This window comes from Agelaius tricolor, unplaced genomic scaffold (genome assembly GCF_023055355.1).
Source record: "Agelaius tricolor isolate 1412-34295 unplaced genomic scaffold, bAgeTri1.0.p SCAF_29, whole genome shotgun sequence".
NCBI lineage: Eukaryota > Metazoa > Chordata > Aves > Passeriformes > Icteridae > Agelaius > Agelaius tricolor.
The window spans coordinates 1,901,836-1,928,988 of NW_027269289.1; the positions used below are offsets into that span (position 1 = coordinate 1,901,836).

Below are 27,153 nucleotides of genomic sequence, written 5' to 3' on the forward strand. Positions count from 1 at the left end.
TGCTTGTGAGCCTGGCCAGGGACACCCCCAGAGAGGGTCATGGCACTTGTGAGGGCAAATCTCCAGGGCAGTAAATCCAGGGATGCAAAGGAGCCAGTCCATAACCACACAGGGGAATTGGAGACGTGGGGATCATTACCTACCATCTTTTGGCAGCTGCCAGTGGAGTTGACTGTTTGCTCTAAGAGTTATAAATAATTTTGTTGATTAAAAATGATTGATTATTCTTGGTCTAATATTATTTAGGCAGAGCAAACAGTGCTGAGATTTACCAGCTGCTCTCTGACCTCCCAACCCTGATCTGTTTGCAGAAAGCCTGTGCAATTATTTGTTTGATTTCAAAGCTAAATATCCTAATCTTCCTTCTCTGCCTTTGGAAGCTGCAACTGGGCTGATAAGGGAGGGCAGCCCTGGAGTCCTCGTGTGCAGGGACTTCCCTGGGCACAGAGGGGTGAGGGGGGACATGGGGAGGACAGGTGAGGACAGGGCTCCTGTGAAGGAGCTCTTGGGCTCCTCCTCCTCCTCCTCTTCCTCCTCCCTGTGCCCCGCACTCGCTCAGGGAGCCCAGCAGTCCCAGATGTGGAAGCTGTGGCAGCCGGAGGAGCGATGTGAGCGGCGCTGCCATTGAGCAATGCCCGCTGTCTGCCGGCGCTGCCCTGCGGGGAAGGGGTGCCCGGCGAGGCTGCGGAGGAGGGGGTGGGACAGGCAGGAATCTGCAGCTGCCGAGCGGTGCAGGGCTCGCCCAGCGCCCGTCGCCCGCGGCAGCGAGCGGAGGTGACCCGGAGCTCCGAGCCTCCCTCCCTCGCTCCTCCCTCTGATCCTCCCGCATCGCCGCCTTCCTCCGTGCTGGCAGCATCCTGTGGGACGGTCTGGCCGTCAGGAACATCCCAGGGACCTTCCCCACCGGGGCATGGACACAGCCGCGGCAGGTCCGGCTCTCACACACATTCCCGGAGGATGAATGGGAGCTGCTGAGAGCAGCAGAGGCTTTGATGTGGTCGGACATATCTGGGGTTGAGCATCCCCCCAGCCCCGGGCACTGCCACTGCCCTGCCATGTGCTGCCTCGTGTCTGGTGTGACTCGGCCCGGGGGCAGGGGCTGGGCCTGGACACAGAGGGATCAGTCTGAGCAGGGAAATCAAGGGAAGGCTGGGAATTCCTCGGGACAGACATTGGAGTGTTTGGCTGAGCATCTCTGTGTGTAATCCCTTCCCAAGGCAAGGGAATTGAGTCTTCTGTTAGGATCCCCCAGCAGCAGGGACAGCTCTGGAGTCCGTCAGCCTCAGAAATCTCTTGTGTCCTGGTGATGGGCAGCACAAATGATGGGGTTTTATCCAGGGCGTGGAGTCATTGCACATGGATCATCAGGACTGTGGGATGAAAACATCCCAGGCTGTGAGGTCATGCGTGGCTGCTCACAAAGTGTGCTGGCACAGTTTGTTCTTCAGGAGTGTCTGAGCCGGCTGGGAGGGTTGGGATCCTTTGTGAGTGATGAAAGAGCTCAGCTTGAGTGAAGGTTCCTTGGCCTTCCTCCTGCTGCGAGGGGACAGCCCTGCCAAGAGATCTCAGCCATCCCTTTTCACACTTCCCATCCTGACAGCATCTTCCCCACACGATGTTCTGCCAATTATCCTCAACCTGGCCTTGCTACATCCCTGCTCTTCCTTGCTGGGGGACTCTGGTGCATGGCTTGGCAGCCCCAGCCTGCAGCAGCAGCTGGAGGTGCTGGAGCTGAATCCCCTTTGTGTCTGTCCCTATTCCTGGGTGATGATGAAGGACAGGGAGCTGAATATCTGCAGAAGAGTCTGAGGGTTTGTTTGGATGGATGGAGAAATGTTCCATCTGAATTGCCTGGGGAGTACCTTGGGAGCATCCCAAGGGTGCTTCTGCAATCCAGGAAAATCCCATGGCAGGGTTCTGGGATGGGTTCATCCTTCTCTTGGGACAAACCCTCCAGTCCCATCCCCTCCCTCATCAGAGATGCCAGAAATAGCAAGATCAGCCAGGGAGTTGAGGAGAGAACAGCAGAACTCCTGGGTGTGACCAGGCTGGAAGGGAATGTGAGCTCTCAGGTGGGTGTGTTTGACCCCGAGCACCGTGCCCTGAGCACTGGAGCCCAGGTGGGATTGCTCTGGCAGGCTCAGGCTGGGCTCCTGCAGCCCTGCAAGGCTCTGGGGGCTCCTGGCCCAGCCTGGGGACAGTGAGGAGCTTCAAGCAGCTTCTGGTTGTGAGCCCGTGAGCAGCTGGGCTCTGTGCCAGCAGCAGGGCACTGTCTGTGCCCATTTGTGCTCGTCTGCTCCGTGCTGAGTGCCGAGGCTTGGCAGGGATTTTTCCTTTTTCCCCCATTGCTGTTGAGCAACCTGAGCTCTGTGGGGTGTGAGCAGCGGGGCTGGGTTGAAAGGAGCATCTCCCAGAGGTGGGGCATGACCTAGGCTGGCTGGTTCCACCTGAGCTGCCTCCAGCGGGGCTGGGTGTCCATGACAGGCTTTTCCAGGGTTTGGTGTCCATGACAGGCTTTTCTAGAGCTGGGTGTCCATAACAGGCATTTCCAGAGCTGGGTGTCCATGACAGGCTTTTCTAGAGCTGGGTGTCTATAACAGGCATTTCCAGGGCTGGGTGTCCATAATAGGCATTTCCAGAGCTGGGTGTCCATGACAGGCTTTTCCAGGACTGGGTGTCCATAACAGGCTTTTCCAGAGTTGGGTGTCCCTGACAGGCTTTTCTAGAGCTGGGTGTCCATGACAGGCTTTTCCAGGGGCTGAGTGTCCCTGACAGGCTTTTCCAGAGGCTGGGTGTCCCTGACAGGCTTTTCCAGGGCTGGGTGTCCATGACAGGCATTTCCAGGCTCGTGTGCCCTGCCCTGCCCAGGGATTAGAGCCTTTAGAGGCATGGTTAGCAGGGATTAGGGTGATTAGGGGGAAGCCTGGCTCACAGGTTTGCGCCAGCCCTGCTGAGCAGCGATCCCAGCCTGGAGGTGAGGAGCTCCTCCTGCCTCCAGAGGGATGCTGCTGCTGGGATATTCCATTGGGAAAGAGGCAGGGAAGGGCTCTAAGGGCCCGATGGCTTTGCCTCCTGAGCAGGAGGGGCTGGGCAGGTGGAGGTTGCTCCTGGCTGGCTGCAGCCTGGAGCCTCCACAGGGGTTTAATGGACCTGGACTGTGCCCTCAGGCCAGCGGGCTTGGAAAAGGCAGGTGGAAGTTGAAGGTTGTGATGCTGTTAAATCTGAAGGGGCTGCAGATAGAGCTGCATTTAGAGCTGATTCAAGAGTGGGAGGGTGTGGTGCTGAGCTGCTGCTGGAGCTGAAGCACTCCAGCCTTGTAGCATCTCATCCTGGAACCCTCGGGTGGGTTGTGTCAGGGGGTACCTTAAAGCTCATCCCATCCAACAGGCACCTTCCCTGTCCCTGTCCAGCCTGGCCTTGGACACTTCCAGGGATCCAGGGGCAGCCAGAGCCGCTCTGGGCAATGCTGGTGGAATTTGATTGATGACCAATCTTGTTTCTCACTTCTTTGATGGTTCCAACAAGTGCTGTTAAACCATGGCCATGTTCCCCAACCTCAGAGGTGGCTGAATCTCCCCAGGGTTTGCTTTATCCATCTGTGCTCCTTCCAGCAGCTGAAATGGGGAGGATGGGGTGAATCCCCAGCTGAGGGAAGCCCCTGAGCTGCTGAAGGAAGAGGAGCTGTAGGCCCTGGCCCTGCTGAGCTGGGGGAGCTTTCCCATAGGCACAGTGAGCGTTGACTCAGGGGCTGTGGTTTAGCTCAGCTTCAGCCCTGGCCTTTCTCTAGCATTTCATCCCCTCTTCTCTCCACAAAAGCCAAGGACAGAGTGAGCTGCCCACCAGGCTGCTCCCCTGCGAGCTCCTGGGACTCTCAAGGATGCTGCTTTCCCAGGATTGCCATCCAACACCCACGTTACAAAGCAGGGAGAGTGAGGGAGGAGAAGGAGCTGGAGCCTGAGCAGGGTGGGCTGTGACTGATGGTGGCTGCAGAACCCTTTCCCTGCGCTGGGTTCCTCACAGCTGCCAGACCCCAGAGCCACACCAGCCCTCCTCACCTGGTGGCTGCTCTGTGTCCAGTTTTCCTCATGGACACGTCCCTGCCAGGCCAGGCTGTCCATGGCACACAGGGCTGAACCCCAAACCCGAGGCTGAGCAGAGCATCCCAACACCTCACCCACAGCCAAACCTTCCCCTCTGGTGCTCCGAGTGCTGAGAGCCCAGACCTGGGACAAAATGCTTTTATCTGCATTTAGGGAGGACAGTGCTCAGGCCCGTTTTGAGGGGAAGAGCTGGCCCCCATGGCACACCACATCTCCCTAAGAAAACTGCTGAGGGCCGGAAAAAAGCCGGCTTTGTTGGGCTTTCTGCAGTGCTAAGCACTGTGGGCTTTCGGTTTCCTCTCTTGTTTTTCTCTTGAAGCCCAGCTTTCATCTCACAGTATTTATTTTTCACTGCTTGAAGGAGGGAAAAAAAAGACTTATTTTTCTTCTCTTTTTTATTTTTTTGTTTAAGAAATATATTTATTTTAAATTAAAATAGCAAATGTCTGCACCTTTTGTGCCATCCTTGCAGAGGGAAGCCGAGCCGGTCTCTGGAAGGAAGGGGACCCAAATCTGCCCCATCTGCTCCCATCCCATCCCCAGCAAACACCCCTTGTTGTGCTTATCCCTGCTCCCCATCTAGATTTCCTTCTGGTCCCTTTTTTCCAGCTTTCTGTCCCACTTTCCCTTTCCCCCCCTGGAATCTCGCTGCCCTTTGGGTCCGAGGAGCCCTAATTGGAACAGGCCGGCTCCTCTCCTGCTTCCTGCGTGGGAGTGAGAGGCAACGCTTGTGAAAACAGTTCAAAAGTGCACACAAATTTTTGCCTAATCCTGCCTAAATAACAGGGGGCTCAGCCAGGGTTGTTTGCCCGGGTGTCCCTGCTCCAGGGCTGGGGGCACCTGGGAAAGGCAGAGCTGCCCAAGGGGCTGGAGGAGCCTGGGGGTGCTGGAAACCCGAGCTGGGGACGTGGGGACATGGTGGGGATGTGGTGGGGACGTGGTGGGGACGTGGTGGGGACGTGGTGGCTCCACGGTGCCTGGCAGCCTCGCTGGGGAGCGTGGGAAGGGTCTCAGCTCCCAGCCCCCCTCTCCTCAGCCTCCTCTGATCCTGAGAAAGGTTCTGTGCTGCTGAACCCTCCCAGCTGGGGGACGTTGGGAAATCTGTGCTGCAGCTTCCCCCAGCTCCAGCTCTGTCCTTCTTTGGATCCCAAGGAAAGCTGGGACAGAGGGGCTCAGCTCGGGCTGGGCTGGGGGGGAACCATGGCCTTGGTGGCCACAGACTCACTGTGGGCACGTGGGAGGGGGTGGGAGAGTGAACCCCTGGCACCCTCTGGGAAACTCCTGCTCCATCGTCACCCAGCAGTGAGGGCACATCCTGGAGTGTGGGCAGCTCCAGAAGGACGGGATGGGGGCTCCAGGGGGACCTCAGCTGCCTCAGGGCTCAGGGATTGAGGTTTCTGAGGGACACAGGCACAAATTCATGGAGCCCTTGGATGCAAAGGATCTTGTTTGAAACTAACCTGCATTTTCTCCCCTAATTTAATCATGGAATACTGGAATGGTTTGGGTTGGAAGGGACCTTAAAGCTTATCTCACTCCACCCCCTTCCATGAGCAGGGACACCTTCCCCTGTCCCAGGCTGCTCCCAGCCCAGTCCAGCCTGGCCTTGGGCACTGCCAGGGATCCAGGGGCAGCCCCAGCTGCTCTGGGCACCCTGTGCCAGGGCCTGCCCACCCTCACAGGGAAGAATTTCATCCTGAAATCTAACTAAATCTAAATCTAAATCTAAATCTAAATCTAATCTAAATCTAAATCTAAATCTAATCTAAATCTGAATCTAAATCAAATCTACCCTATTTCATTTTCAAGCCTTTCCCCCTTGTCCCTGTGCTTCTGCCAAGCCACACAAGGCCTGGAATCTCCATGGCATCCTGTGCTCCAGGCCTGGTCAGACCTTGGGTTCCTGCCCTTGGTGTCCGTCCATCCCTCCATCCATCCATCCATCCCTCCATCCATCCATCATCCATCATCCATCCATCCATCCATCCATCCATCATCCATCATCCATCCATCATCCATCCATCCATCCATCCATCCATCATCCATCCATCCATCCATCCATCCATCCATCCATCCATCATCCATCCATCCATCATCCATCCATCCATCCATCCATCCATCCATCCATCATCCATCATCCATCCATCCATCCATCCATCCATCCATCCATCCATCATCCATCCATCCATCCATCCATCCATCATCCATCATCCATCCATCCATCCATCCATCCATCATCCATCCATCATCCATCCATCCATCATCCATCCATCCATCCATCCATCCATCATCCATCATCCATCCATCCATCCATCCATCCATCCATCCATCCATCATCCATCCATCCATCCATCCATCATCCATCATCCATCCATCCATCCATCCATCCATCCATCCATCCATCCATCCCTCCATCCATCCATCCTGTCGTTGTCGAGGCGGTTACGACATAAAGCAGAGACTACAAGCAGTCTCAGTTGGCAACACTTTATTATTGAATATGGCTGATTTTTATACACTTTCTAGTTGTTTATCTTTCTTCTATCTTTACTATTGGCCACAATAGATCAACATAATACTATTGGTGAAAAAGTTATGGTGACTTAATTAACTTTCTAAAAATGTTTCATTTAGCTGCAAAGTTCTTCTATCTTTCTTCTCTCGGTCTCTTTGGTTACAGCCTTGGAGAGAGCTCTTTATCAGTTTCTTCTTACTTCTCAGCTTCTTCTCGCTCCTTTAGCTAACAGGCCTGCTGTTAGCCCCTTCCACACCATCCCTCCATCCATCATCCATCCATCCATCCATCCATCCATCCATCCATCCATCCATCCATCCCTCCATCCATCCCTCCATCCATCCATGCATCCATCCATCCATCATCCATCCATCCATCATCCATCCCTCCATCCATCCATCCCTCCATCCATCCATCCCTCCATCCATCATCCATCCATCATCCATCCATCCATCCATCCATCCATCCATCCATCCATCCAGGACAGGAGGTGCTGTGGGGTCAGGTGGCTCTGCTCTGACCCTCCCCACATCCATTTCCAGCAGTTACTGGGTGAAACCCCACACAGGGACACACTGGGGCTCTGATGGAAAAAAAAGTGAGTGGCCAAGGGGAGCTTGGAGGAGTCACTGACCCCGAGTGGAAACTGGGCTGAAAAATGACTTTGCTCCCATCCCTCTGCCTGGCCCATCCTTTTTTTCCCGTCTGCCATTTATTTTCCTTCTGCAATCAGCTGCAAATGGCTTTGGCGTGCAGAGGAGTTCTGTGCATTTGAAGGTCAAAATCCCTGAAGTTTGTAAATCCGAGTCCTTTAAAAAGATCAGATGTGTGGAAATAGTTTATACATGCAGGGCCTGGTGGGAGCAGAGTGGGAATTTGGCTGGGAGATGAACTTGGTGATCTTGGCCTCTCTGCTCCTGGTTTTCTCTCTGGCTCCAAGTGCCCCTGGCTGGGGGGTCTGGGCAGGTCTCCCTTGGCACAGAACCCATCCAGGGCAATGTCAGGGTGTTTTGTCCTCTTGTGTCTCTGAGTCCCATCCCCAGGGATCTCAGGGAGCTGCAGGGGCCTGGTTTGGAGAAGCCACAGAGCCTCCAGATCCCTCTTTGCCTTGGAAAGCTGCAGCCAGATAAAAGCTGTCCCCATGCGAGGCAAATCCTGCATCTCTGCTCTGCAGATGCTGCTGACATAACTCAACTGGCACAGTTTAAAAATCAACCCAGAGCTCCCTGCCCGCTCTCCCAGGAGGGAAATCAAAGGCGGCTCTGTCGGCAGGGACGAGGACATGGCATCCCCACAGCTGGGTGCACGTGGCAGCCGTGTCAGGGGCTTTGATGGGCTCGTAAAAACCAGCCAGAAATCCCAGTCTGGCCCCTGCTGCTGAGCTTGCTTTTGGGATTAAAGCCCCGGCATTCCTAAACTGGGTTTAGGTGGAACAGCTGGGCCTGGTGCTGGCTCCCACCCCAGCCCTTGCACACAGCCTGAGCTCCGTGGGCAGCACTAAAGGAGAGGTTTTATTGGTGCAAGGTTTGATTAAAATCTTGCAAACAGGTTTCAGATGGCACTGAAAGCTGATACCGGGGCAGCAAAGCGGGGCTTGTTGCTTTTGTTCCTGAAATTCTGCTCAACTCTGACCTTTAGGCATCCCGGACTGGAGGCGAAGGGCTGGAGGACATTGCCAGGGCTGGGTTTGCCTCCACGGGAAGGAATTTCCCTGCAACAGCAAAGTTCATGGAGTTGTGGGATATTCCAGGTTGGCAGGGATTCACAGGGATCACTAAGTCTGAGTCCTGGCCCTGCACAGAGCTGGGTGAAGCCCACCATGCTCCCTACACATAAATCACCCAGTTTTAAAATAAATACTGAATTATTTAAATAAATTCAATACCCCCAAAGCAGCAGAAGCAGAATTTAGGGTAAAAAGTGTCCATCCAACTCATCTTTCTCGAGTCACCAGCCAAGCCTTGTCCCCAAACACATCTGCAGAGCTTCACACACACGTTTGGTTTCCCTGGGTGAGTTTTCCCCAGCTCTGGGACACTGCTGAGCCAACCAAGGCTTCTGCAGGCTCAGGGCTTTGGGGCTGCTCTGTCCTCAGCAGAAATTCAAACAAGTGGCTGCGACCTCGCAGGAAAAAGCAAATGATGTTTTAGTCCTAAATCTGCCGAGCACAACAGATTTTGCAGAAACCTTGAAATGCACATTTGGGTTGATTTGGGTGTTTAAATAGAAACCGTCCTCTGGCTTGGTTTTTTTTATTTGGGAACAGATTGTTTGCTTCCCTGTGACCTCTCCCTGGGAATCACTTTTAAGTCTCCCCCTGTTTTGACAGGTTGTTTGTGCAGAGCTCAGCATTCACCTTCCTAAACCGAAATCTTATCCTCCTGCTACTGAAAAATTGATTTGCTGGGTTTGTGCAAAGCCAACCCGTGGATCCTGCACAACCAAACAGGATTAGGGATGGGCCCTTGCTATTGCAGAGATAAAAATACCGTTTTTCACCCTGCTCTTGGTGTCTGGCCTGAGGAGCTCACCTCCACACAGGTTTTCATGGTGATTCAGTGTTAAATTGGGGTTAGAACCGTTTTCTCAGCCTGGCTCTGACTCATCGTCCCAGGGCAGGCAGGAGCTGCTGTTGAGGCAGGCAGAGGGAGCAGATTCCTGGGTGGTCCCTGTGGCCACAGAGCAGGGAGAGCAGAGCATTCAAGTGTAACTTGAGGATGAAGGGAAAGGGGCACCGAGCCACTTTCTCCCAGTGTTATCTCAGGCAGCAGATGGGGAACAGAGATAGCGATGGTGGCTGCTCATTTTCCGTGCCCTCTCCAGCCAAATCCAGTAAATAATGAAGTGTAATTTGCCAAATAGCCTTTGGATGTGGGATTTACTTTCAAAGGTCCTGATCCTGCCACTGTGGAGGCAATTCTGGATTGTGTGCTGGGCTGAGGGCAGGAATTGTGTCCTGAGAGACTCCGTGTCGGGAATTTCACTGTTCCTACCTGAGCCAAGAGTCTGCAAATGATTTCTTGAGAGCCTTGGGGACTTGGCTGGAGGATGTGCAAAGGGAAGGGGGAATTTTTGTATTGGGGCTGAGAGGTGGAAGGTGCAGAAGTGGGGACAGAGAAGTTGCTGTGTTTGGCTTGGCAGTGGAATTGCATCGGGAGCATCCAGCGGATGATCTGGGGATACTTTCTGCATTGTCACCCTCACCCTGTGCTACAGAGCTGCATGTGGAGGTTTATCCATGGAAAAACAGGATTGTTTAGGTTGGAAAAGCCTCCCAAGATCATGAGGTCCCCAGCACTGCCAGGTGACCACCAACCCATGTCCCCAAGAGCCACATCCACAGGTTTTTTTAACATTTCCAGGGGCGATGACTCCATCACTGCCCTGGAATTCTGTTGACCCAACCCCCAGATTCCCACTTGGAACAAAAGCGAGTGCTGGGTTGTTTGGCCTTTAAATGATGCCCATGAGTTTGGCTGGGGAGGAGCTGAATGGAGCAGGAGTTCCAGACTGGGCAGCTGGGCTGGCTCTTCCCAGTGGCTGCAGCACTGCTTCCATCCCTGACTCCGTGTTTTATCAGGAATACACCAACACTGCCTGGAACAGGCCCTCAGCAGCATGTTGCAGGTGTAAAGGTTTATTAAATCAGGAGTTTAATGAACTTGGAGCGATGGAAAACTGTGGTGGTTGAGTTTCCACTAGACATAGAATTTTTGATTTTCAATGTCTGCGTCCAGATATTCATGAGAACACCAAAGACTTTCTTTGCCCATGGTGTCATTTTTCCACTAAGTTTTCATGGAAAATTTCCATTAGGCTGCAGAGCTAAACCAACCTCAGGTGGAAGATTTTCATCTCTGCTGACCAAGGGCAGTTTTTGGGGTGGTGGTTGTTCAAGACTTTCCTTCTCCATCAAAGATGTTTTTCAGGAATACTGAAAGTATGGGAAAAAGAGCCAAACCTCTATTCAGATATTTTGCCTCAAATGGTTGCTTTTATTTGTGAGACTCTTTGGCAACAAAGCTTCATCTCCTTCCAAATAAATTAGAAAAAGGGATTTAAAAAAGGAAAGGAAGAGGTTTGGTCCTTGTCAGGACTGACTCCAGGCCTGGCTCTCAGCTTGGCCCCACTGTCCCATGGGATGGCAGCGTTGGCCATGACTCACCCTGGCTCCGTGCTATGGATGTGCATGACGTAACTCTGGGCTAATGTGGGATTTTCCAGCTCTTTGTTTCCCTTCCCCCCTCAAATGGGTATTCTGCCACTCCTCCATCCTGTCTCAGCCTGCTGTCAGCTCACTTTTTCATGGAGCCGTAGAATCATGGAATGGTTTGGGATGGAAGAGACCTTAAAGCCCATCCCATTCCACCCCTGCCTTGGGCAGAGACACCTTCCACTATCCCAGGTTGTTCCAACCTGGCCTTGGACCCTTCCAGGGAAGGGGCAGCCACAGCTTCTCTGGGCAACATGTGCCAAGGCCTCCCCACCCCCACAGGGAAGAATTTCCTAGGATGAAGAATTTTCTAGGATTCTTTAATTTTCTCCTTGCTTTTCTTTGCACTGGGATGACAGAGTGGTAATTCAGAGATGCTTTTCTCCCTCTTTCTTGCTCACCCTGGTGTGGGACTCTGCCTTCCTCGGTGCCTGGAGCTGCTGAGCCATTTCCCAAGCTCCAGACACACCTGGAATGCTGATGCCCAGCAGGCTGATGTCTGGAAAGGCCTTGATATCATCATCCAGTAGCACATTCCAGAAGTGTAGGTACACCATGTGCACCTGGCTGGCATTCCCTGACATCTTTCCCAGCCTATGTCCTCATGGCTGTGTTTGTCTCCTGCTTCTTTCAGACATGGAATGTGCAGATGTGCCTTTATTAACGCCCAGCAGCAAAGAAATGATGTCCCAGGCACTGAAAGCCACGTTCAGCGGCTTTGCCAAGGAGCAGCAGCGGCTGGGAATTCCCAAAGGTAAGACATGGCTTCCCATGCACAACCACAATACCCACAGGGGTTGTGTCCTCCTTCCAGGCTGCCCAGAGTTCCCTGTCTGCCATCTCCCCTGCTGGTTCTCCTCAGGTGGTGTTGCCTTTCAAATACCACCTGAAGCTTCTTGGAAGCTTCAGCTGGAAAAATGTGGACAAGTCATCTCCACTAAACAGAGAAGCAGCAGGAACCCTTTACCAGAGGCTGGTGACAGGGAGAAACCAAGAAAATTGGAGAAATGGCTGGGAAGAGGGGGTCAGAGAAGTGATGGGATTTTTAGAAATCCCAAACAAATCCAAAGTTTGTTCCTTGGACGAAACGTGTCCACACTAAGGCTGGTCCAGACTGGGCATGGTGTTCCTCACACCCTGGTGCCAGAGGGCTGCCAGTCTCCAGGGGTGAGGCTGTGGCAGTGCAGGGCTCCTGCAGCACTGTCTGTGTCCTGCTTTCCTGGGAAAACTGCCTGAGGGTGCTCACGGCTGGATCCCTCTGCAGACCCCCAGCAGTGGACGGAGACGCACGTGCGGGACTGGGTGATGTGGGCAGTGAACGAGTTCAGCCTGAAGGAGGTGGATTTCCAGAAGTTCTGCATGAATGGAGCTGCCCTCTGTGCCCTGGGCAAGGAGTGCTTCCTGGAGCTGGCGCCTGACTTTGTGGGAGATATCCTTTGGGAACATCTGGAGATCCTGCAGAAAGGTCAGTACTGGGGTGAGCAATTCACAGCATCCCTGCCAGCCTGGTTCTGGGGCTTTCCACAGACCAGGAGGTGTTCACCTTGAGCTTTAATCCCACGAAAAACATCTTCCAAAGCCCAGCTTTTCAGCAGGATTCCAAATGGGCATCCCAACGGCAGCGGGCAAGGCGAATCCTGGCAGTGCCTCAAAGAGTGTTTGTGCCAGCTGCCTGGCAGGGATCCCCAGTGGGCAGGGACACTGTGACTGCCTGGAATCCATGGTGGGATTTTCCAAAGCATTTTTCCTCAGCATGTTCAACTCCTGTTGTGAATTTTACTATTTCCTCCGCTGGAACTGGGTACAGGAATACAGCCAAAATCCTACCCGAATTTCCCAGTGGCAATTGGAAGCTGCTTTGCTTTGTTCCATGTCCCAAAAAAAGGGTGTTCCATGTCCCCAAAGCCAGCATTTCTGGGAGGAGAAGGCATCTGTGCCATTCCCTGCATGACAGCACCCAAGGGCATTAACTTTCAGTGACTGGGGATACACACTTTGATTTAGGGTGTTGATTTTCCATGTCTGGGTGCCCAGGAGCACTGGGATGGTTTCTAAGGAGCAGGTGAGGAGCTGAGCACCTCAACCTGAGCCACAAGCAGGAGCTGCAGCACACCTGGGCTCTTTTTCCAGCTCCCTTCTCTGCAGAGCTCTTTGCTTTCCTGGAATGTCCCCTGTGCTGTCCTACTGACCCTGGTGGCAGGAAGGGGAGGGGGAGCACAGTTATTCCTTCCAGGAAACCATTGACAAATGGATGTTAATTGCCCATTACTAATTTTACTGCTACCTGTGGTTTGCAGAAGGTAAACATGGCCCTTCCCGGGCTCTGGCCAGGCCAGGCTGTTTTCCTGCTCTTGGGCTCTAAATCTGGTCTGTCCCTTTTGTTTTGCATATTTTTCATGGAGTGCTTGGATCAACACTGAGCAGTTTAACCAAACAAAGCCAAACCTTGTGTCAGCCCAATTTCTCCTTGCATTGAGCCATTGCTTGCACCTTCCCACAGCCCTTCTTCCCTGCTGTCCCTGCCCATGGCTGGGAGGTCTTCAAGGTCCTTTCCAACCCAACCCTCCTAGGATTCTGTAATTCTGTGATTTTTTGGACTGTTCCCACTGGAGAGGGTGGGATGTGCTGGAGGTGCTGATTGAGGCACCAGGGCTGGATTTGCACCTCCTTCCTGCAGATTCCCCACACAGAGATGGACTTGATGCTGTACATTTATGGCAGAGGGGAATCATCATTTCAGACAGCACTGACACACGTGGGTATTCAGACACTGGTCGTACAAAGGCCTGGGACAGAGAGGAGTTTTTTTAAAGAAGCTGAAAATCTTGGTGCATGCTGCAACTCTTCTTCTGAATGGCTGAAAATGAATAAAACTGAATTTCTGTGTCTTCACACTGTTGGTGTTGCCCTGGGAACCCAGAAATCTCCGTTGCCTGTTTGGTTTCACTGGTGACTGTGTCACTCTTGCACAAGCAGGGCCCTTGCTCCTCTGCTGGGCTCTGAGCACATTTCCAGTGAGGTATCTGTGGTGACAAAGAACTCCCAAGAAATAACCAGACTCCCCCCAGGACTGGTTTCTTTTCCCTGTTAGCGCTGGGGCTCATTCCAGCCCTGACCAGAGCTGGGCTGGAGCTGTACAGACAGAGCAGAGCTGTCCCTGTCCCTGTCCCTGTCCCTGTCCCTGTCCCTGACCCTGTCCCTGCCACATCCCTGCCCATGCAGGAGGAGCTGGGGCTCTCCCTCTGCACCTGGATGTGATATGGGAGGAGATCCAGGTGTCCCCAGGCTCAGTCAGGGCTCCAACTTGTCTCTCCATCCTCGCCACCATCATCACTGGGGGTGTTGGTGCTGGGAGTGGTTGTTAACCCCAAAATTCCTGGCTTTACCTGTGCTGCTGGCCCGGGGTCGTGCTGGGACAGGCTGTGACCCCGCTGTCCCCTGAGCTGACACTGTCCCCTGTGAGCACTGCCTGACTCACGTACCACAGCCTGCTCAGGCTTTAAAAACAGCACAAGGGTGCCTTTCCCTGCATGGATTTGGGTATTTTCAGGCTCACTTTTCCATAATTCTTCCTAAAATAACCTCCTCAGTTACCAGCAGTCAGCAGTGCCCTGCACTTGACTCTAAGCTCGGCTGAAGGTTCTCCCCTGCTCTGTGGTCACCCCCTGCCCCTTGGCAGACACTGTGGAGAGAGGAACAGAGCATTTCTCATTAGCCCTCTGTGTTTGCACAACCCCTCCTTTTGTTAGGGAATATTTTCCAGCCTGCAGTCCCCAGGGGAGAGGGCCAAATTTAGGCTCCTCAGAGGGGAACGTGCGTTATCTGTGCTCAGCTCTCCAGAGCTGGGGCAGAACAAACCCAGCCCAGAGCTGCCCAGGGGCCTTGCTTTGGTTAAAGGAAAGAAAATTCCCATCCCAGTATCCCTGCTCAGCATGCCATGCTGGAATGAGTCAGGTGTTCATGGAAAAACTGCTCAGGGTAGGGGCAGGGTGACTTTTACATGGGAAATCAAATTAAGCACAGCCCAGGAGGAGCAAAGTGCTTGGAAAAAGCCACAGGAAGCAGGGAATCCATGCTTTGACGTGCTCCATGCTCTGTCCCAGTGAGTTATGCCTATGGAAAGCTGAAATTTGGCATTTTGACCGTATATACATGGAGGAGTCTGTGTCAGGAGTGGAACAAAGCAGTTTGGAACATGGAATGTTCTGCCTGCATCAGGTGCTGCACAAGCTGGGAGTTCACATGGATTTGGGGTTAGAGGAGCTGGCTTTGGGATGGGTCACCCACTCCCTTGTACACACCTACTGCTGGTCTAAAAATAGGCATTTTCCAGGAAAACAACTGTCCTTGTGTGGGGAGTTTTTCCAGGAGCTCACACATGGAAGTGTGCTCAGCAGCCCCCAGGAGAAGGAGAGGTGACAAAGCCTGAGGCAAGCAAGGAAATGCTGCAGCTCAGAGCCTCCTGGGGCCCTGGCTGAGAACACTGTTGCTGTTTGGGTTGGGCTGGTTCTGTTTAAGCTCAGCCATACCTGCAGCAGGAATTCCCAAAGGACCCCATGTGCCCCAGGTTCCTGTGGGATTTCAGCTCTGGATTCATTTCCATTGCTCAGAACATCCCAGTTTGACCTGGGGAGGAGATTTTGGGAAGTTCAGGGCTCTGTGTGTCACAGCAAGTGTTGCTCAGCTCTGTGTGCCTTCCACTGGTGACATTTCCTTCCTTTCCTCTTTGCAGAGGAGGTGAAACCGTACCCAGCAAACGGAGTGAACACCACGTACCCCGAGTCCCGCTACACCTCAGACTACTTCATTAGTAAGTCTCAATTAGCAGTGTCAATTAGCACCATTACCATGCCTGGAGGCACCTTTGAGCAGAGGTTTGTCCTCACCACAACAGGACTGCACCCTGCAAAGGGGATCCTGTGTTTCCAAGGGTTTAGGGTTGTTTTGGAAGCCTCTTGGATTTTTTGGTGGCTGCCTTGTGTGCCAACATTGGATTTCTTCAAGCACTGTTTGCTTGAAGATGTAACTCAGCAGATTTTAAAAGCAGCCTCAGCACACCTGAGTATTGGGAATTGTAAAAAACCTCTTAAAAAAGGGAGGGAATGGGAGGAAAGGCTGAACTCTGGATTGCCAGGGAGGAGCCTAGCAAGGAAAGGGATGAGTCTCCACCTGCACTCCTGCACTTCCCATTGCCATTGCTTTGGAGATGTTCTTTAAGGGCATTGGAAATCTGGGAGATATTTCATGAACCAGCAGAAAGCTTAACTGACCTGAAGAGGAGAGATGTGGATGAGGTGTGAGGGAGAAATCCTTCACTGTGAGGGTGGGAAGGCCCTGGCACAGGGCCCAGAGAGATTGTGGACTCTCTGTCCCTGGAATTGTCCCAGGCCAGGCTGGACAGGGCTTGGAGCAACCTGGGACAGTGGGAGGTGTCCCTGCCATGGCAGGGGTGGGATTGGATGGGCTTTAAGTTCCCTTCCAATCCAAAACCTTCTGGGATTCTGGGATTCCATGATTCTGTGGATTGGGATTCCAGGCTCTGGCATGGGGAGAGGTGGCTGTGCAAGACTCACCTTTCCCAACCAGCAATGAAACACTTTTACCCTGTTACTCCTCTGCTGAGCAGCAGGGTAAAATCCACTCCCCAGGATTTTCCAGCTTTTTCCTTCTGGCAGCTGTCCTGGCAGGAATTTAGTGCAAAGCACATTGAGGATGGTCGGGGGTGTCTTATTTTGCTAAATTGCCACATGTTCAGACCCCATCTTGGTAGCTTCTGGAGCCCTCACCCAAAGCATTACAGGAGGGGTGTGGGATGCTCTGGGGCCCTCACCCAAAGCAGTGCCCAAGGGAGGGGTGTGGGGTGCTCTGGAGCCCTTGCCCAAAGCAGTGAGGGGCTGTGGGATGCTCTGGGGCCCTCACCCCAAGCAGTGAGGGGCTGTGGGATGTCTGGAGCCCTCACCCAAAGCAGTGAGGGGGTGTGGGATGCTCTGGGGCCCTCACCCCAAGCAGTGAGGGCTGTGGGGTATCTGGAGCCCTCACCCCAAGCAGTGAGAGCTGTGGGATGCTCTGGGGCTCTCATCCCAAGCAGTGAGGGCTGTGGGGTGCTCTGGGGCCCTCACCCAAAGCAGTGAGGGGGTGTGGGATGCTCTGGGGCTCTCATCCCAAGCAGTGAGGGCTGTGGGATGCTCTGGGGCCCTCACCCCAAGCAGTGAGGGCTGTGGGATGCTCTGGGGCTCTCACCCAAAGCAGTGAGGGGCTGTGGGATGCTCTGGGGCTCTCATCCCAAGCAGTGAGGGCTGTGGGACGCTCTGGGGCCCTCACCCCAAGCAGTGAGGGCTGTGGGATATCTGGAGCCCTTGCCCAAAGCAGTGAGGGCTGTGGGATGCTCTGGAGCCCTCACCCAAAGCAGTGAGGGGCTGTGGGATGCTCTGGGGCTCTCATCCCAAGCAGTGAGGGCTGTGGGATGTCTGGAGCCTTCACTCAAAGCAGTGAGGGCTGTGGGATGCTCTGGAGCCCTCACCCCAAGCAGTGAGGGCTGTGGGATGCTCTGGAGCCCTCACCCAAAGCAGTGAGGGCTGTGGGATGCTCTGGGGCCCTCACCCAAAGCAGTGAGGGCTGTGGGATGCTCTGGGGCCCTCACCCAAAGCAGTGAGGGGGTGTGGGATGTCTGGAGCCCTCACCCAAAGCAGTGAGGGCTGTGGGATGCTCTGGGGCCCTCACCCAAAGCAGTGAGGGCTGTGGGATGCTCTGGGGCCCTCACCCAAAGCAGTGAGGGGGTGTGGGATGTCTGGAGCCCTCACCCAAAGCAGTGAGGGCTGTGGGATGCTCTGGGGCCCTCACCCAAAGCAGTGAGGGCTGTGGGATGCTCTGGGGCCCTCACCCAAAGCAGTGAGGGGGTGTGGGATGTCTGGAGCCCTCACCCAAAGCAGTGAGGGCTGTGGGATGCTCTGGGGCCCTCACCCAAAGCAGTGAGGGGGTGTGGGATGTCTGGAGCCCTCACCCAAAGCAGTGAGGGGCTGTGGGATGCTCTGGGGCTCTCATCCCAAGCAGTGAGGGCTGTGGGATGCTCTGGGGCTCTCATCCCAAGCAGTGAGGGTTGTGGGATGCTCTGGGGCCCTCACCCAAAGCAGTGAGGGGCTGTGGGATGTCTGAAGCCCTTTCCCAAAGCAGTGAGGGCTGTGGGATGCTCTGGGGCTCTCATCTCAAGCAGTGAGGGGCTGTGGGATGCTCTGGGGCCCTCACCCAAAGCAGTGAGGGGCTGTGGGATGCTCTGGGGCCCTCACCCAAAGCAGTGAGGGGGTGTGGGATGCTCTGGGGCCCTCACCCCAAGCAGTGAGGGCTGTGGGACGCTCTGTGACTTCGGGGCTGCTTTGGGTGGGCTCTGACCCTGCTGTGTCCCCAGGTTACGGCATCGAGCACGCGCAGTGCGTGCCCCCCTCCGAGTTCTCGGAGCCCAGCTTCATCACCGAGTCCTACCAGACCCTGCACCCCATCAGCTCGGAGGAGCTGCTGTCCCTCAAGTACGAGAGCGAGTACCCCTCGGTGCTGCTGCGCGAGCCCGCCCAGGACCCGCTGCACAACGACTTCTTCTCCATCAAGCAGGAGGTGGTGACCCCGGACAACATGTGCATGGGCCGTGCCAGCCGAGGTGAGGCTGGGACCAAACCTGGGAAAGGAACTTGGACAGAGTTGTCAGGGTTTAACAGAAGGTTTACACAGGATGTGTTTGTAGGGAAACTGGGAGATGAGAAATGCTGAGTTAGAAATGCCATGGAACAGGACAGATATTGTTGAGAGAGAAATCGTGATGTAGTAATGTCTTTGAGCCAGGTCTAATGAGCTCTCCGAGGTCTATATCACACCCAAGATAGCTCAGCTACCTTTGGAGGCATAAAAATCAGCAGGATGGCTTCTGTTGCAGTGTTGGAAACAAAAAGGTTTAATAAAAGGCAAAATAACAAAGAAAGAAAAACCAAGACAGGTGCTAGACGTTCTTGCTCCTGGTAAAACACCTCACAAAAGCAATTAGTTTCTTTGTCCACTCCTTTTTCTAGTTAATTGCCCAGGCAGGACTTTTTGGCTCCTGTCCAATTGGCTAGCCTTAAGTTTGAGGTGAAGTCCACATATCCTATGAGGTGGCTTTTTCACCTAATCCAGGAGAGAAACTTCTGGCCTTCTTTCCTTTTTTAAGGGACAAAGGATAGTTTTGTGACTCTGTCAACAAAGGGCACACTCCTATAAAATGGAACTAGAAAAAGAGTTCTAAAGGATAGATTGTAAATAAGACTAGATACTTTGGAGCAATAGAATGATGAAAGTCCTAGAAAAGGGGATTGTCTGACAGGGGCTGGCTTGGGTTCCTGCTGTTCTCACCCTCCCTCCTGAGGGAATGGCCCTGGGAGCACTGAGGGAGCTGTGCAGTGCTGACACAGCCCTCTCCAGCACTGCTGCCTTCCCTGGTGGCTCTGAGCCCTCCCTGCCCTTCTCCCCCCCCAGGGAAACCTCGAGGAAGGTCTTTCTTTCCTTTCCTTTCCTCTGCCGCCTGTTTTACATCCTCTGCAGAAAGGGCATGTTTCTGGTGCTGTGCTTTGATGTCCAGCCTGAGAGAAATAGAACTGAGCTTTCATGTTACCAGGAGGGACAAACTGCTGGGTGCTTGTAGAAATCCCATTTTTAGGAGCCGAGGCAAAGCCCCACAAATTCTTCACAAGTTCTCACTGGGAATTGCTGTTGAAGGCTCTGAAGAGTCTTGCACTCTGTGATCCAAAGTCTTTGTCCATTATGTCCAGGATTTGAGGACTGCTTGTTTGAAATACTCTGCTGCAGCCAATTCCTGAGCTTGGTTAGGAGGTGCAGGTGTCAGGGGCTGGGGCAGCAGCAGAGCCAAGGACCCCCAAATGCTGCTCCCCAAAGAGTTACAGGTACATGATTCCTGTTTGAGGTGGTGGGATTTAAACACCCGAACACTTTGGAGGATCTGAGCCCAAATTCCTTCCCAATTAATGTTGTGAGGCTGGGAACACGTGGGGCCCACGTGTCTGATTGCTTTGTGATCACATCAGTGATGCCAGGCTGGGGATGTGGCTCTGCCTCCTTCAAAGCAAAAAGCTGAATCCATGGAGCTCAAAGTCCCTCACAAGTGGGATCATTATCTCCAGATTCCAGGTAGGGAACCTGGGCCACAGGGAAGAGCTGTGACCTGCCTGCCATTCCCTAAAATGGAGTCCAGGTGTCCTCAGCCCCAGAATTCCTTACAGGGAGGTGGTGGTGCTGTGAGTTGGGTTTGATGTGCAGCAGTTAAACCCCTTTATCCAGAGAGCTGAGGATGAGCTGCCCTCCCAGCAAAGCCAGAGCTGCTTTCCAGGCTGCAGGGCACGTGCAGCTCATTTGAACTTCCTCACTCTTTTCCAGGCTGGGAGAGCCAATTACAGGGAACTTGTTATTTGTGCTCTTGCCTCTCCTTCTGAGAGAGGTGACCTGAGCCAGAAGGGCAACAGGGTTTTAATTTTGGGGAAACTTCTCTATTTGGGGTTGTTTTTCTGCCTAAATTTCAGCAATGTTTTTGCCTTTTCTTGACCTTTTCTTTAACACAGGTGATTTCATCATTCTCACAGTGCAATGGTTCAGGAAGGCTTTTGCAACTGAACCTCGAGCCTGTTCTCAGTGGCAAACCTAAAAATGGCTGTGGGGGAGGGAACAGAGAGCCCTGGCTGCTGCTGTTAGCAAAGACTTGAACACTGGTTGCAAGAGGCTGTGCTCACACCAGTGCTGCATTTCAGCCATGGAAGGGCCTTTGGGGAACACAGATCCTCCCAGGGCTGGGGGAAAGCCTTAATATAAAGCAGAGCCCAGTTCATTTATATTTATGTCCCTCTTTACCCTGCACTGTCTTACAAGGTTAGTCTGACACAAAGTCAAGTCCTTCAGCATCACCTCAGGGTGAAGGTTTTCCAGACACTGTGGGGCCTTTTCCAAGCCTTCTGTGAGGCCTTTAGGAGGAAGTTTTGGGGTCCCATGGGGGTTGTTTCTCTCTGCCTTGTCAGCGAGGGTGGCTGGTTGAGAAGTGGAGCTGCCAAACTCATTTAAGCTGGTCCTGAGTAAGTGCAGGGTGTGATTGTTCCAGCTAGGTGGAATTTAGGTGAATTTTCAATGGATTGACACAAATCACATCTCTGTCAGGTTTTAATTCCTTTTCTAAATGAGCCTGTGCTACAGGACTGCTCAGGGAATTGGTTATGCCAATTAATGTACACACACACACAGCAGCATTGTGTTCTCCTTAGCAGGATTCAGAGAAGGATTGGAGCATGAAAATCCTCAAAAAACAAAAAGCAAATAGAAAAGAGTTTGGAACAGGGCTGTCCCAGCAGAATGAAGCCAATGGATCCCAGCTCCCAGGGACTCCAGGCCAGCAATCAGGGCAGGCCCTGCAGTAGTTGAGTCTTTTCACAGCAAGTGCTCTTCAAACTACAACACAACAAATATTTGGGGGCGTGTGCCAGCGCCCTTCCACGTTCCCTGTCCCCTGGGATTTGCTCTCTGGGCCCGGGCTGTGGGTAGCTCTGCCAATGGAAATTTCTCCAGGAGCTCTTGCACAATCCCAGCAGCTGTTTTTAGCTGGGTTTGGGAAATTAGTGAACTTGAATGATCCTGTTAGCTTGTCAGGGAAGATGTTGAGCAATCAGTAGAGTAGGGAGATCAGAGGCTGCAATTTCAGTTTGTTCTTTGGGGCCTTTTTTAGCTCTGTTTCAGTACAGGGCTGGCTCTGGGGGGGTGTAAATCAGCACTGCTGAGGATCTGGCCTCTCATGTTCTGGCTTTGACTAAAAATACCCCAGAGAGTGACTTTGACACAAACCAGCTGTGCTCACCTTACCAGAGCTGGAAAAAGCTGTTGGAGCTCTCAGCCATTGGCTCTGCTCCTGCAGCAAACCTGCTGCTGGCTGGGGATTTGGGGCTGGCTGGAACAGATGGCAGCAAAAGGCTGCTGTGTAATTTGGGGAGAAACATCCAAATTCAAGGAGCTGGGTGTGCCTGAGCAGTGTTTGAACTGGGCTGGCAGAAGTAGTGGAGATTTATTGGAGACCTCCAATATCCCTCAGCAGCAAGAGAATCACAGAAATCAGAAAATCATGTAAAGGTTTGACTTGGGAGAGATCTTAAAGTTGGTTCCACCCCTTGCCATGGGCAGGAGCATCTCCCACTGTCCCAGGCTGCTCCAAGCCCTGTCCCTGGCCTTGGACATTTCCAGGGCTGGGGCAGCCACAGCTGCTCTGGGCACCCTGTGCCAGGGCCTGCCCACCCTCTGAATGAAGAGATCCTGGAGTGCCCATGTTTAGGCTCCCGAGCTCAGCCTTGAGTATCTAAAGTGAATTTTATCTCTGAAATTGCCTTTTGGAAATAAGGGACCATTTCCAGCCAGCCCCAGGCCCAAGTCTTGGGTAGAGAGGCCAGATTTGGGTTTTTCCCCTGTCTCTCTCTGCCTTGCTCTTCTGCCTTAAGTTTTGCAGGGCTCAGCCCTGCTGTGGATGGCAAAGGTGAAAATACTGCAGCTCTGGGCTGTGCTCACTTTGGGGATGGGATGTACAGGAACAGCATCAGTTGCTCTGTGCCTGCACAGTGCAGAGGTGAAGCACTCTGTGCTGGCCAGGGGAAGCACTCTGTGCTGGCCAGGGGAGGTTACTTTGTGCTGGGCAGGTGAAATACCCTGTGCTGGCCAGGTGAAGCACTCTGTGCTGGCCAGTGAAGCACTCTGTACTGGCCAGGTGAAATACCCTGTGCTGGTCAGGTGAAGCACTCTGTGCTGGCCAGGGGAAGCAGCCTGTGCTGGCCAGGGGAGGTTACCCTGTGCTGGGCAGGTGAAATACCCTGTGCTGGTCAGGTGAAGCACTCTGTGCTGGCCAGGGGAAGCACTCTGTGCTGGGCAGGTGAAATACCCTGTGCTGGCCAGGTGAAGCACTCTGCTGGCCAGGGGAAGCAGCCTGTGCTGGCCAGGTGAAATAGCCTGTGCTGGCCAGGGGAAGCACTCTGTGCTGGCCAGGGGAAGTGCCCTATACTGGCCAGGGGAAGCATTCTGTGCTGGCCAGGTGAAATACCCTGTGCTGGCCAGTGAAGCACTCTGTGCTGGGCAGGTGAAATACCCTGTGCTGGCCAGGGGAAGCACTCTGTGCTGGCCAGGGGAGGTTACCCTGTGCTGGCCAGGTGAAGCAGCCTGTGCTGGCCAGTGAAGCACTCTGTGCTGGCCAGGGAAAGCACTCTGTGCTGGCCAGGTGAAATACCCTGTGCTGGCCAGGCCTGTCTCACCTGCTGTGACTCCCCCAGGTAAGCTGGGAGGCCAGGACTCCTTCGAGAGCATAGAGAGCTACGACAGCTGTGACCGCCTGACGCAGTCCTGGAGCAGCCAGTCCTCCTTCCAGAGCCTGCAGCGCGTCCCCTCCTACGACAGCTTCGACTCTGAGGACTACCCTGCCACCCTGCCCAGCCACAAGCCCAAGGGCACCTTCAAGGACTATGTGCGGGACCGGGCCGACATGAACAAGGACAAGCCTGTCATCCCTGCTGCTGCCCTGGCTGGCTACACAGGTAGGGCAGGGCCTGGGAACCCCTCTGTGCCCCCAGCCCCTGGGGCAGCACCTCCCCGTGCCCAGGGACACAGGCTCGGGGCACTCTGGGCTGCCCCAGCTCGGGGGGGCAGGTGCAGGGAGGGTTTTGGGGTGTCTGGGGTCAGCCCAGGGCTGCATCTCCTCTGAGCATGAGCATCCCACCCATCCCACAGCTCATGGGGGATGTGGCTGGGCATGGGGCACTCAATGCCCTGTTCTCCCTTTGCCCCTGGCTGCCTGTGGAGGAGCTGGGGCTGGTTTGGCTCCTGAACAGAGCCTGCAGCCCCTGTGCTGGTGACTGGTGGGCTCTTGGTGTGCTTTCCCCCTGGGGCAGGAGCAGGCTCAGCTCCAGCCCCAGCACTGCTCTGTGTGTGGGGATGGATCCTCTCCCTCTGGCACAGAGGAGGCCCCGCTGTACCTTGGTGTGAGGCAGGGATGGGGCACTGCCAGAGCCATCCCAAACATTTTCCATTGCTGGCACTGGGAGAGATGAGAAGGTGATAGGCCATGGAAACTCTGGCTCTTTATGACAGCCCTTCAGCAATCTGGCATCTCCAAGGAGAGAAACCTGGTGGGATGGGACTTCCAGCTAAAGCTGAGCTAATCCTTTCCAGACCTTCTGTGCCATGGCTTTTCCCTGTGCTCTGAGGAAAACTCTGGGGCAGCCTCCTGCCAGTTCCCCTGGCTCTGCACCTTCAGATGTGTCCTGGCCCAGCTGGGAGCAGCTGGTGGAAAGTTTGTGGTGATAAAGATCGTGGCCAGGTTCAGAGCAGATCCTGGGGCGCGGCTGTCCCCGAGTGCCTCCCACGCACGGCTCAGCTGGGGCTGACACCGAGCCTGGCGAGGGTGGGAGAGGGGCAGGGGGAGGAAAGGTGGGCAGATAATTTTAGGAGTGTAGAAAAGGAAGTGGTTTGTTGCTATAGCTTTAGTTAGAAAGAGAGCTCAGCCCTGCCTGCTGAATGAGACTCTACCAAATATGAGAGTGCTCTGCATTCCTGAATGGACTGGGGAGGGAGAGGAGGGACTGTGCCCTGGGGCTCATTCTCTGCTGTGCCATGGAAATCCATGCTCCTGAAAAAAGGCACCACTGAGCACAAGTTGCTCTTTTCATTCCTATTTTCACTCCTATTTTCTCCTGGCAATGCCTTTCCCTGTGGTACCTGGAAGTGCTTTGGGGATGAGTTTGAACAGCTGGGGAAACCGAGGCACCGAGGTGCTGGCAAAATCAGGAGCATTCTTTTCCAAGCTGGATATTTCCCTCCACGTTTGCTGTTGCTCATGGAAAAGAGTGCAAAAGAGCCACCCCTGGAGAGAGGCGAGGAGCTGAAGTCAGTGGCTGGGCCCTGTGTTTTTCCAAGGAATATTAGCACCCCAAAGGCTGTCCTTGGAGCTGTGCCTTTGGGAAGGGGAGACTCGGGTTCATGCAGTGCCAGAGCACAATTCCAAACACTTTCCTCTGTGTAACATTTTCCCTCACCTCATTTCCAACCCCTCTTGGAGCTGGGAAGAGAATCCCTTGGCCCAGGCACCTCGTTGGGATCAATAATTGGGAAGGCCTGATTTCTTTATTTATTTTTGCATTGTTTCACTTGATAGGCTTAAATGTAGAGAGGAAAATCTGGAATCACTGGGAAATGCTTGAGCTGGAGCTGTGTTTGCCTGCTCCAAAGGCTGCTGAGCAATATTCAAGGTTCAGGCCAGCAGAGCCAGCTTTTGCCATTGGGAAAGGGCCCTGGATGGGTGATCCTGGCAGGCAGTGACTCCAGAGATGTCCTCTGAGCCATTTTAAAGCCCCCAGACCTTCAGCTGTGGGTTTTCCAAGCAAAGGGAGCCAGAGCTGGGTCACTGTGAGAGCAGGGTCTGGGGAGAGCGAGTAGAACATGCTGGGTTACAAACTGGAGGAGAACTGGGCACTCCCCACTCTTTGGGTCTGTGCCAGTGAGGAAAACCCTGCTCAGGCTGCCCTGAGGAGGGCTGGAGGTCTGGCCTGGGCCAGCTGAGCCCAGAGTGGGGACTCAGGCAGAGCTCAGAGTGGGGATTTGGGCAGAGCCCAGAGTGGGGACTCAGGCAGAGCTCAGAGTGGGGATTTGAGCAGGGCTCAGAGTGGGGACTCAGGGGGAGCTGAGTGGGGACTCGGGCAGAACTCAGAGTGGGGACTCGGGCAGAACTCAGAGTGGGGATTTGGGCAGGGCTCAGAGTGGGGATTTGGGCAGGGCTCAGAGTGGGGACTCACACTGAGCCCAGAGTGGGGACTCAGGCAGGGCTCAGAGTGGGGACTCAGGCAGAGCCCAGAGTGGGGACTCAGGCAGGGCTCAGAGTGGGGATTTGGGCAGGGCTCAGAGTGGGGACTTAGGCAGAGCTCAGGGTGGGGACTGAGGCAGAACTCAGGCCTCTTTGTGCACTGCTATGCTTTACTCTTACTTTACTCAGGGGAGGAAGTGCTGTCTGGCAGCCAGAGCAGAGGAACTCAGAGTCTGGGCTCTGCTTGTGGCTCTGCTGAGGAGGTGGAGCCTCTGCCAGCCCAGGAGCCCCAAACACCGAGACCTTGGGGTTCCATTTCCCCCCTGGGGACACACCCAGCCCCAGCCCCAGCCCCTGCTCATGCTGGCCCTGCTGGACCTGCAGGATGAAGAGGGACATCACATCCCTCATGCCCAGAGCTCCCTGTCCTGGCTTTAGGGACCCAACACTCTTGCTCAGGCTGTGTTGGCAGGCTGTTTCTGGGTGCCCAGGGAGGTGGCCCCAGCAGATCTCTGATGCTATCTGCCCCAGAGGCGCCTTCTGGGGTGAGAAGGTGCATTTTGGCGGAAGCTCTGTTGCGTTTGATGTGTTCTTCACTCGGCTCTGAGCGGCCTTTCAGAGCTGCCTTATCTGCCCCCACATCTTGACCTATTTTAACAAGTTGCCATGGTTGCTCACAGAGAGGTTGATGCAATTTTCTTATCTTTTTTTCGAAGGAGAAATGTAATTGCTCAGGAGTTGGTGAACTTCAGTTTCCATTGCTGCAGGGAGGGCCAGCCCTGGACACCTGGCTTTGGAGCTTGGACAGCTTGGATTTTACCTGAGGGCACAGCTGGGGCTGGGCCAGGGCAGGGCAGGCTGAGATCAGGGCAAGGTTCTGTCCCCAGAGGGTGCTGGCACTGCCCAGGCTGCCCAGGGAATGGGCACAGCCCCAAGGCTGCCAGAGCTTCAGGGATGCCCAGGGTAGGGTTGTTGGGGGTCTGGGCAGGGCCAGGGATGGGACTGGATGGTCCTGGTGGGTCCCTCCAGCTCAGGAGATTCTCTGATTCTGAGATTCTACATTAAGCCAGATTTAATTTTCTTTGCCATGACACAGAGTGCAAACATGAAATCCAGGCAAGGGATGGCCTGGGATGTGTTCACTGCTAAACCTCACCCTGGCCCAGCTGAGCTCAGTCTGAGCTCTGTGGTTCAGCAGCAGAGCCAACTTTGGTGTGAGTGGGCAGAGATCCCTCCAGTGCCTGAGCCCAGCTGGGCTAAATTGAGCTCAGCTCTGCCTCCACATGCCCTGGGGCTGTGCCACAGCTGGATCCTGCAGCCTCTGGTGATTCCCATGGCCACCAGCATTCTGCAGGAGCCCTGCACCAGGTGGATAAACTCAACTGCATCCTTGTGCCCTGGGTTGGTGTTTGCAGCCAGTGCTGCTGCTCCCTGCAGGGCCACAGGACGCTCAGACCTTGCTGCTTCACTGTGGCCATTCAGC

At 54.2% G+C, this 27,153-nt stretch overlaps 1 protein-coding gene across 1 annotated transcript in view; it reads left to right on the forward strand.

The window, feature by feature from the left end:
* Positions 1 to 27,153, forward strand: part of ETS1 (ETS proto-oncogene 1, transcription factor) — a 52,123-nt gene that overhangs the window by 13,339 nt on the left and 11,631 nt on the right. The window contains exons 2-6 of the mRNA XM_071449568.1: positions 11,463 to 11,582; positions 12,093 to 12,293; positions 15,561 to 15,638; positions 18,231 to 18,476; positions 23,149 to 23,409. Coding sequence (XP_071305669.1) covers positions 11,463 to 11,582; positions 12,093 to 12,293; positions 15,561 to 15,638; positions 18,231 to 18,476; positions 23,149 to 23,409 — 906 coding nt within the window. The remainder of the gene's footprint in view (positions 1 to 11,462; positions 11,583 to 12,092; positions 12,294 to 15,560; positions 15,639 to 18,230; positions 18,477 to 23,148; positions 23,410 to 27,153) is intronic.